Below are 10813 nucleotides of genomic sequence, written 5' to 3' on the forward strand. Positions count from 1 at the left end.
ATATTATAGCAAGGGAAAGAATATATTTCTATTTAGTCAGCATCTTTACTAAGAACTGGAAGCACTATGTCAGCTCTACAGTGCTGTCATGTTATCTCTGCAGACACTGGGACATGATATGTGACATTGTACATCATTATTATTATTATTCAGCAAGAAATAATGCAACTGATAGTAACTCACATTGCAATGTACCCACAAAGTAAACAACATCACTACTGCATGCAGTACCATGCATAAGGAAAGGATATTTTATACAAACACGGAAAAGGAATTGAATGAAGTAGAGAAGAGAAAGCTATAGATGTAGTACATGATACTGGACATTACATGTCTGTATAAGATAAGAGTATTTTGAGAACATTCAAGCTATAAACCACCATGTATTTCAGATATGGAAGCTAAATCACAATTTCAAACCACTTAGATCTATATATTTTTTTGGTTATATTTTAGTATTTGCTCACTAGCAGATTTTTTGTGTTTACAGTTTTAGCAAACAGTGACAAAAGTCAGACACAATAGTAAAGTATAGCACAGAACATAGTGGGAACTCCAATTTTGTGCAACATTAAAGCCCGAGTTTAATTTCCCACCTCACTTGCATCAAAATAATATTATCATCTGAGTTGTTTTAACGTCAGCAGCTGAAAACGTTTTGGATGATTAAGTGAAACAAAATACAGGATTTCCTGTTTATATAGTCACTACATCAGTCTGCAGATGCTAGCAGGATTTCAGAGCACTAGGACAAGAATGTGAAAATTCTCTCTTCATATGAGAAGTTTTAAAAAATCTCTCTGTGGCTGGAATCTACAGCATAAGCTGTAGCTAACAAAAACATTTCGCTTTTTCCCGACCCTTTACTGTGGATATTTTCTTCTTGAAGAATGGAAGTTACGATGAGGTAAGGTTTATTTCTTCTGCACATTTCCTTTTGTAAATCCAAGCCATAACAATGTTCAGCAATATTATCATATGCTTTTTCAAGAGAAATTTTCAAACAAATATATAAACTGATAGGATGCCCTCAGCAGCCTTTGATAGAATAGTAATTCTTTGTTTTATTTCTAAGCAGGTTGGTAAGTAGAAGGTAATGTATTATGATTAAAAGACTGTACAAGAAAAAAGTCTGTTCTACAGAAAACATTACTTTGATTGATAGGATATTACAACAGATCATTCAGTTCTGTTTCAGTTGCGTGTGTTAAAATGCTAATGATAATTGCTATTTAAATGAAAGCTGTAGAAAGTCTCATCTACTTAAATCAGAAACTTAAGAAAACTATTTCAAGTCATAAAAGTGGATTTTTATTAGACAGATACATTTCCTCACTCCCAGCCAAGTTGACTATAATTCTAGAGAGGAACCTTTGCCATGAAGTTCAGATTCATGTTTGAAACAGAGTTTCCCCAAAGTCTGGGGTTGTTTGGATCTGGAATTAGGGCTACCTCTGTATAATAAATAAATAAATAAATAAAGACCTATGGTGCTAACATTTCTTTGAATTTGGAAATTCTGAGCACAAAACCACAGAAATGTCGTACTGGGTGGGGCACACAGTGATTCAGAATAATGATAATTCAGGCAATTTCCATTGCTGTAATAAAGACTATATAAGTACATAGAAGAAAGATAGATTGCTGATATTTTAGTGCTTCTTTGCATTCATGTGTATTTTAATTATTGGCTTAACCTGCTAATTGAGCACGTTGCCACTCTGCATAACCCATGTTGCCATCACAAATACCCACCATCCTCCCTCCCTATTCCTCGTAATGACACATTTTTGTTTCCAGTCTTCAGTTAAACAGTAAACTCTTCAGAACAAGAACTGATTGTTATGCATTTATACCATATTAGTAGAATGGTGCCTTGAACCTGCTTGAAACCCGTAGGCACTACTGAAATAAAGATACTAAAATGGCAAATATATTTAGATGAAACACACACACCCCCCACTCATTTCGGAGAGTATTTTACTGAAGGGGCACTACATTTAATCCAGATTGACAGCATCTTAGCAATAGGTGTTAGCTGCATTCATTCCATACTGGTTTTATATATATATACTACAATATACTACAAAACAAAAAAAACAAGTACACCCCAGCCAGAGTAGCATTTCTGTTTTTCCCACGTTAGATTCTGATCAGCACAGTCTCCTAGTTTCTCTTCCCTGTAGGAGGAAAATATCCTCCTAGTAAGATCTTGAGGCCAAAAACCTCTGCTGCATGTAATTAGTTCTTGATTGGTTCTTGAGCTGTCTCTAAGCCCTGGCTGCACATTTCCCCCCAACCCTATGTCATTAGTTAGCTTGGCAGGGTCTTCTTATGAGGACAACATGGAGGTGAGGTGTGTTAGGGCTTGGCAGCCTCTCCAAGAGGCACCAAAAAGTCTGTACACCCCTTCATAGGAAGCCACAAGCTAAAATGACACTATAAGACATCACATTAGCTGCAAAGGAAGTGGGGCCTTCAAAAAGCATAAAGTGAGATTATGAATATCAGAGTTCCCCATTAATCCCCTAGTAATTTCCCTCTCCATATCTTCCTCAGAAACACTGGGCCAAGGACTCACAATTACTTGCCATCAGGCAGGGAAATAGCTTCACTGGATTCAAAAAGCAGTTTTTACCAGTAAAGCAGGGATTTAACAAATATTAACTACGTCTTAAGGACCCTTCGTGTCTGGTGCGAGATGGAATTAATTAGTGCATCAATATAGAACTCGGTCTTGGGCAGACCACTACCTGGAAAGACACCACAACACATTTCATAGGTCCACCAGAGAGCTGGGGGTGATGGGGATTTTTAAAGAGCACAACAGAGCCCTTGAACTCAGGGGGCCTGATACTGACTTCACCTACAGTGCTGTAAATCAGAAGTCAAGTCACTCTACTGTACTGATGTAAAAATGGTGAAAAGACAAGAACCACCAGGCTTCTTACACATTTTTTCTGGGCTCAGAATACTAAGGCTTTACAGAACCAAGCCTCACGAGTTTGTTTAGCTGGAAGAGGAGAATAAAGGGTCTTAGCAGGGACAATAGATGTGTTATTTTCTATTGCAAAAATGATAAACTGGCACTCTGAGCCAAATACTTTCACCAGTGTTCTGCTTTGGAAATGGGACAAGGAGCTTTTCGCTTCTAGGCTCCAGTTCAAATCTGGATAGTAGCCAGGAAAATTGATGCTAGCAGTTTATGGCTGCTCACCGGTCTGTGTGAAATAAGGTTTAACTTAGGGTATTTATAAGTTTTTTATGTAAAAAAGTGTGCCCAATTACAAATGTACTTAGTCAAAATGTAACCTCTGTTGTTAAAAAAAAAAAAGGCAAAGCAAGCCCAAAGACATTCTCAGGTGCAAGGCTGAGAAAAGAGATGGGCATACCAGGTCATTGAACATGGGCTCTGCTGGACAACTTGGGAAAGTGAATTCCAGAGTCAAGGGCCTCCACTGGGTATGCCCTAACAGCAGCCCCTGTATGGTTAGAGTCTGAGAGTTTGCTTAATTGCCCTACCTGACCCCATCTTCCCTCTGGCCAGTGTCATCCTGCTCCCTGTTCCAGACTCACTGCCTGCCCCACTCATCCCGCTCAGAGGTGAGCAGTCCTGAAAGCCAGGAGCAAGATGGAGGTGGCTGTAGAGGGGACTGGTGAGAAGGGCCAGGAACCTTGGTGACATCCAATATCCCAAGTGCTCTGAGACCATGAACAGCAGCAGCACCAAGCATAAGGGGCCACCTACCTTCTATGGTGTCATCTCCCTCATGACTACTGCTGGCACAGATCTCTTGGCGGGGTCAGTGAGGAATAAAAAGTAGCTGATGAATCGCGTAGTGCAGGCAAGCACATCAAGGACAGCTTAACCCATTCAGCCAGCTGCTATGCCTGAAACCAGCAGCACTCCTCCCTCAGTGCTGCATCTCTCTCTCAGGCTGAGGTTCCACTAGGGATCTTCAGCAGCAATTACTTTGTTCACTAGCAGAACCATTCACATTAAGCTGCACACAGCCTTGCCAAGGATGTCTGTTGTGTATATTTAAAAATAGACATTCTTGATTTTGAAAACAAAAGCATGCTAGCCCACACTAACATCTACTTGGCCAAAGTCAATGGCCAAAGCTAGACCTACTTTTCAGACATGAGCAAAGGTCATGTATATTTATCTACATGAGTATGTTTTTCTTTCGATCTTCAAAATACTTTAGTGCATTTTTGGAAGAATGACAGTGGAGAAGAGAGAGTAAACTCTTGAAAATTTGAAGTGGAATAAGTAAGAACTATAAAAAAACCTATGACAAATACATTGACAGTTGTTTTTTTGTTGTTTTTAATACTGTCAGGCCCTGTTGTCATGGTTACCAGACATTGACACCCTTGCTAAATATAATCAGTATTACTTCCTCCTAACTACATTGGTCACCCTTAGAAATATGTCAGTTGGCAGTTTTGCTTACGATAAAGGGTACTTTAGCAATTGTAGTAATATCTAAATTTCCCTTTGCTTATTCTAAGGAATCAGCAAAATTCTGCAAAGATTGGGGTAAAGTTACTTAGCGTCTAATTCTCAGAAGTGCTAAGCACCCACAACTCCAGTTGAAGACAATGGGAGCTGTGGATATTCAGAACTTCTGAAAAAATCAGGTCCTTGGTCACCCAAGGCAAGGTTTTCCAGTATTTAAAGATGAGCCCTGTATTTCGGGTGGAGATTAAAAATAATCCAGGCATAGGCCAAACACTAAATGAATATTTTACCTCAGATTTTAATAAGAGTAATGAAGATTTTAGGTGTAGTGGGAAGGTAGCTAATGGAAAGAAGGGTATGGAAGTAGAAATTGCCACATCCAAGGTGGATGTCAAACTCAGACAGTTTAATGGGAACAAATCGGGGGCCCTGGATAATTTCCATCCAAGGATATAAAAGGAACCAGCACATGAAATTGCAAGCCCAATAGCGAGGATTTTTAATAGATCTGTAAACTTGGGGGTTGTACCTTATGACTGGAGAATTGCTAATAAAGTACCAATTTTTAAGGAAAAAAAGTGATCTGGGAAACTACAGGCCCGTTAGTTTGACCTCAATTGTATGCAAGGGCTTGAAGTAAATTTTGAAAGAGAAAGTGGTTAAGGACATAGAGGTAATGGGGATAACATACAACATGGTTTTACAAAAGATAGATCATGCCAGACTAACCTGATTTCTTTCTCTGAGAAGATAGCTGATATTTTAGACAAAGGAAATTCTGTAGCTCTAATCTACCTGGATTTCAGTAAGGCATTTCATACAGTTCCACATGGGAAATTATTAGTTTCAGTGGAGAAAATGGGGATTAATATGAAAACTGAAAGGTGGATAAGGAACTGGTTAAAGGAAAGACTATAATGGGTCATACTGAAAGATGAACGGTCAGGCTGGATGGAGGTTACTAGTGGAGTTCCTCAGGGATCAGTCTTGGGACCAAATCTTATTTAATTTTTTAATTCATGACCTTGGCACAAAAAGTGGGAGTGTGCTAATAAAATTTGCAAATGACAAAAAGTCGGGAAGTATTTCCAACATGGAGGACTGTAATATCATTAAAAAAATCTGGATGACCTTGAAAACTGGAGTAATAGAAATGGGATGAAATTTAATAGTGCAAAGTACAAAGTCACACACTTAGTGACTAACAACAAAAATTTTTGCTGTAAGCCGAGGAAATATCAGTTGGAAGTGACAGGAGGAGAAGAAAGACTTGGTATACTAGTTGATCACAGGATGACTATGAGCCAGATCCAGCTGTGAAAAAGGCTAATGCAATCCTAGGAATACTCTCTCCCATGTTTAAGAAAGATTAATTCAAACTTGAACAGATACAAAAAAGGGCTGCTAAGATGATCAGAGGAATGGAAAATCTATCTGACGAGAGGAAACCCCAAGGAGCTTGGTTTGTTTAGCCTAACCAAACAAAGGCAGAAGAGATATATGATTGGTCTTTATAAATACATCAGGGGGATAAATACCAGAGAGGGAGAAGAGTTATTTAAGTTGAGCACCAATGTTGACACAAGAACAAATGGATATAAAACCAGCCAACAAGTTCAGGCAACCATGAAATTAGACAAAGGTTTGTAACCATCAGAGGAATGAAGTTCTGGAATAGCCTTCCAAGTGGAATAGTGGGGCAAAAATCCCAACTGGCTTCAAGACTGAGCGTGATAAGTTTATAGAGGGGATGGTGTGATGGGACTGCCTACAATGACATATGGCCCATTTGCGACTTCTAGTAGCAAAAATCCCCAATGGCCAGAGATAGGGCACTAGAAGGGCAAGGCTCTGAGTTATTACAGGCCAGGTCTACACTTATCTGGAAATCTGGTGGCAGTCGATAGCAGTTATGCAAGCTATACAGAGTAGCTTGCGTAACTCCCATCGACTTCGTAACTTCTCTTCTACGCAGAGTCTTCACTGCGCTGCACGGATGGGAAATGTGTTCCCATCGACGCAGCGCTATGCCACTTGAAGGGGTGGTTTCAATGCGTTGACTTCCAGGTCGATTGAGCACGTCTTCACTGACTGCTCAATCGATCCAGATAGATGGATCTGACAGTGGCAAATTCATGAAATGTCGTGAAGACATACCCACAGAGAATTCTCTCACACGTGTTTGGCTGGTGGGTCTTGCTGACATGCTTAGGGTTTAACTGATCACCATATTAGGGGTCAGGAAGGAATTTTCCCCCAAGGTCAGATTGGCAGAGACCCTAGGGGGCGGGTTTCACCTTCCTCTGCAGCATAGGACATGGGTCACTTGTTGGTTTAAACTAGCATAATGGTAGATTCTCTGTAACTTGAAGTCTTTAAATCATGACTTGAGGATCTCAGTAACTCAGCCAGAGGTTAGGGATCTATTACAGGAGTGGGTAGGTGAGGTTCTGTGGCTTGCCATGTGCAGGAAGTCAGACTAGAGGATCACAGTGGTCCCTTCTGACCTTCTATGAGTAGAAGTTAAGGGTCTGATGCTGCAAACACTACTAAACACAGGCTGGGATTGTCAGAAGGGTTCAGCACACACAACTGGGGCCAGAATGCTAGCTCCTATTTAGAAACCAAAATTAGTGGCTAGAACTTCAGCACATGCATGGTGGGTGCTGAACTCTTCTGAAAATCATGCCACAAGTATCTCAGTGGGAGCTCCTGGGTCCAGAGCTCTTTTGAAAATTTGGTCCCATCTGTGGGTTCTGAGCTTATTGATATCTGACCTTGAGCTCTTTAGATAACACTAGCCAGAGGTCTTACAAGTTCGAGCAATCTCATTGACACCAATACCATGTCTTTATTCATTACACATTGTCATCTAGGCCATGCAGATTTTCAAGCACTACAATAAAAGTTTTGCAAGATCAAGCCCTGATTTCCTAGAAAGAAGCAAAAGAGACATTAACTCTAACTTAGCTGTGACATCTTGTGGACAATTTAAAAATCATATGCACAGCATTTGGTGCTAGGATGAAAATTACATGGTTTAGTCTTAAATGATAGTGTTATCTGTGCCTTGTTTTATAACCTGCTGCATGAGCGGTAAGAAAAATGTTTTCTTTGCCTAAGAAAATGTTTCCCCAAAAAGATACTCAGGAAGGGTGAAATGCATCACAGTAAAGAAGGCCTGCACAAGTACCTATGCACCGTTTAAGCCCTCAATGTTGGGCATATGTGTCAGAGAGATTTGTGCAGGTGCATATGGGTGAATGTCACCCAAAATGGAGAACTTCTAGTCTAAATGAAAAGAGATATTTTTTCCATCATGTCTGGAATGGTAAGATGTTATTTTCTGTTATTACAAAATAATGACTGCATTATGTCATGTGTGCAGTAATGCATTTCCGATACTAACATAGAAACTGAAGTACATTTGATTAGATATTAGTTTATGAATCTAGTACTAAATATGGAGCCAGAGCTCTGATGGATCTGTCTGCTCCTTTCCATCAGAAGCCTCCTCCACAGTCTGCTAGTCTTGTCTTTTATTTAAGCTGTTTATTGACCTTACAGTAATCTAATATGAGACCTCTATGCAGGTTGTTAAAGATTCTCAGACAGTCTCAATTAATTCAAAACTTTATTTAGTTAACCTCTTGGTGGAGGTGCCTGTAGGTCTGCAATAGGGGCACTGATTTGATAGGAGTTTGAATTCAGTGTATAATGAATGAAGTCAAATGTTATAGAGAACCTAGAAGTCTGAAAAATGGTCTGGCAGCTGGCAACAAGCTGATTAATAGCACCACTGTGGTCTTAGGACACTGTCAGAGTAGGTTTACATTCTGGATGGAGTTCCATAGGACTACCTCCAGTCAAGGCTGCATGGATGATGCAATGGATTAGCACATCTAAGAGTTGGCCCAGTTCTTCATCCTTCCTAGTCAACCTGCCCAACTTTCCGATCAGTGTTGGCTGGCTATTGGACCCTAGCAGAGTTGGGTCTCTGGATAGCTTGTGTGTCTATACCCTAATCCCAGAAGACTTTGGGCTGCTGTATGACTGGAATTGATGAGTGAATAGGACCCAAGGATGAAGATCTTCCAGAAATATCTATTAATGCTGGGATGGCTACAGAGTCATCCCATTGATAAATACATTGGGAACTTGGTCAAGTGACAAAAATCTCTTTCACATCCATACTACTGATGGTAAAAGCATCCTCTTCACTTGTAATTTTAATCTTAGTTTCTGTAATGGAGTGAACCACATAGCTTTTCTTTATGCTCTTTCCTTTTCAATGAGGTATTTACCTCGGGGTAAGGTCTCATTTAAATGTATTTGTCTGAATTAGAAAATAAAAACATCAATATTAACAAACACTGAATAGTTTTTGCCTTTACTGTCTTTGTTTTTATTCTCTACAGAGATCTTTCTTCCATCCCATCATCTCCTCAATGAATGCACAGATACATTCAAGATGCTGAGTAACAGATCTTCAGAAAACTGCACTGATCCTCAGATGGGATTTCAGTCCTCTCTATATGCAACCACTTACACCATAATATTCATACCTGGTCTTCTGGCAAACAGTGCTGCATTATGGGTTTTATGTCGCTTCATCAATAAAAAGAACAAAGCTGTAATTTTTATGATTAATTTGGCTGTAGCCGATCTTGCTCATGTTCTCTCATTACCTTTTCGAATGTATTATTATATAAACCAAATATGGCCTTTTGGAAGTTTCTTTTGCCAGTTATGTTTCTACCTGAAATATCTCAACATGTACGCAAGCATTTGTTTCCTTACCTGCATAAGCATTCAAAGGTACCTTTTCCTTCTCCATCCGTTCAAAGCCAGAGACTGGAAGTGTAGGTATGATGTCATCATTAGTGTTGCTGTATGGATATTTGTTGGGGTTGCTTGCTTACCACTTCCAGTTGTGAGAAGTCCCGCCTTATCCAACAATGTAAATGCCTGCTTTGCAGATCTTGGAGTGAAGCAAATGACTGTGGGAACTTCTATTACTTTGGTAACAATAGCTGAATTATCAGGGTTTGTGGCCCCCTTAGTTATTATTGCATGCTGCACTTGGAAAATGAGACACTCTCTACAGGAATTCCAAATGCCCTTACAACAGAGAAGTGAGAAAGAGAAAGCTTTACGGATGATCCTGATGTGTGCAGCCGTGTTCTTCGTATGTTTCACACCATATCATATAAACTTTCCTTTATTTATGATGGTGAAACAGAACATTATTACAAACTGCTCCATTTCCAGAAGTACTCTTCATTTTCATACAGTTTCTTTATGTCTTGCAAGCTTGAACTGTTGTCTGGATCCAATCCTCTACTACTTTATGACATCAGAGTTCCAAGACAAATTATTGCACTGCAGTGGCTTTGCCCTCAGGAATTGTCTCACGGACAAAGAGAATGGCTCGTCTTCCCAGGATAACAGTGATGATATTAAAACCCAAAAACCCTTTTCACATTTTAAATGTTGGTCTCGTACAAATTGCAGGTCACATAAATATATGGAAACTTCTCCAACTGAACCAGAGGGGCTTTTATTACAGTAACACTTTTTGAAACCTAAGACACTTTGTTGTACACAGGTGCAGCCCAAAGCTTAAATGGAGATCACATTAAGCCCAGCAATACATACTGAATAATGCCTCTGGCCATTAAGTGTAAGACATTCAGCACTTAAAGATACGTTAACTTTTTTTAAAAAAAAAGTATGATCCATCCCACTCACCACAACCTCCCTGTGCAAAATTTTCCTGGGTTACCTGTTAGGTCCCATAATTTATCTTCTTTAAAAGGACACTCCAGAATGTATCTCTAGCAGCTGATCCATGTATTGAAATTCCATGGACTATACTGAGAATTCCAGGAACAGAACAGCTACAAAACAGCTACAGCCACATAGGCTATTTCCATATCTGAAGCTGATGTGTCTATGAAAATGTACTTCATGGTTATGTCATTGCTTTTAGCTATTACATAGAACTCTTATCCAAAGGTCATTTAGAACATCTGGTATATCTGTAAATACATTTTAAAATCACTAAATAAATGTTTTCTATTTAAAATAGTAGCATGATTTGAGTCTTGATTAACACAATTATTTCAATGGATTCTAACAGAAAAAGTATAATTTCTGATAAGATAAAATGTTTGACATTCTTGAAAATCCTGCCAAATACTGGGTTTCTGGGACGGTTTCCATTTTTGCTTGAATTAATAGCAACATTGTAGCCTTCCAAATGACAATTTATTCAAAAACAAGAGTGAATTAACGTCAATTTAACTTCTGAGTCCAAAAATTCTAAGCTGCAGAAGCAGGGTA

The 10813-nt window shown here is 39.3% G+C and overlaps 1 protein-coding gene across 1 annotated transcript; it reads left to right on the plus strand.

Annotated features, from left to right (window-relative positions):
- The first annotated feature begins 768 nt into the window (after window positions 1-768).
- LOC137153968 (putative P2Y purinoceptor 10) lies at window positions 769-10499 on the plus strand. The gene is made up of 2 exons (XM_067549743.1): window positions 769-907; window positions 8887-10499. Exon 2 carries the CDS (start codon window positions 8940-8942, stop codon window positions 10038-10040), a length of 1101 nt encoding a protein of 366 aa, XP_067405844.1. The 5' UTR covers window positions 769-907; window positions 8887-8939; the 3' UTR covers window positions 10041-10499.
- Window positions 10500-10813: the final 314 nt, after the last annotated feature.

Source organism: Emydura macquarii, unplaced genomic scaffold, assembly GCF_026122565.2.
Source record: "Emydura macquarii macquarii isolate MOO-44397 ecotype Brisbane River unplaced genomic scaffold, CSIRO-AGI_Emac_v2 contig_1253, whole genome shotgun sequence".
NCBI classification, from domain to species: Eukaryota; Metazoa; Chordata; order Testudines; family Chelidae; genus Emydura; species Emydura macquarii.

Coding starts and splice junctions, on each gene's coding strand:
- LOC137153968 (XM_067549743.1), top strand. CDS start 8,940: ATGCTGAGTAACAGATCTTCAGAAAACTGCACTGATCCTCAGATGGGA.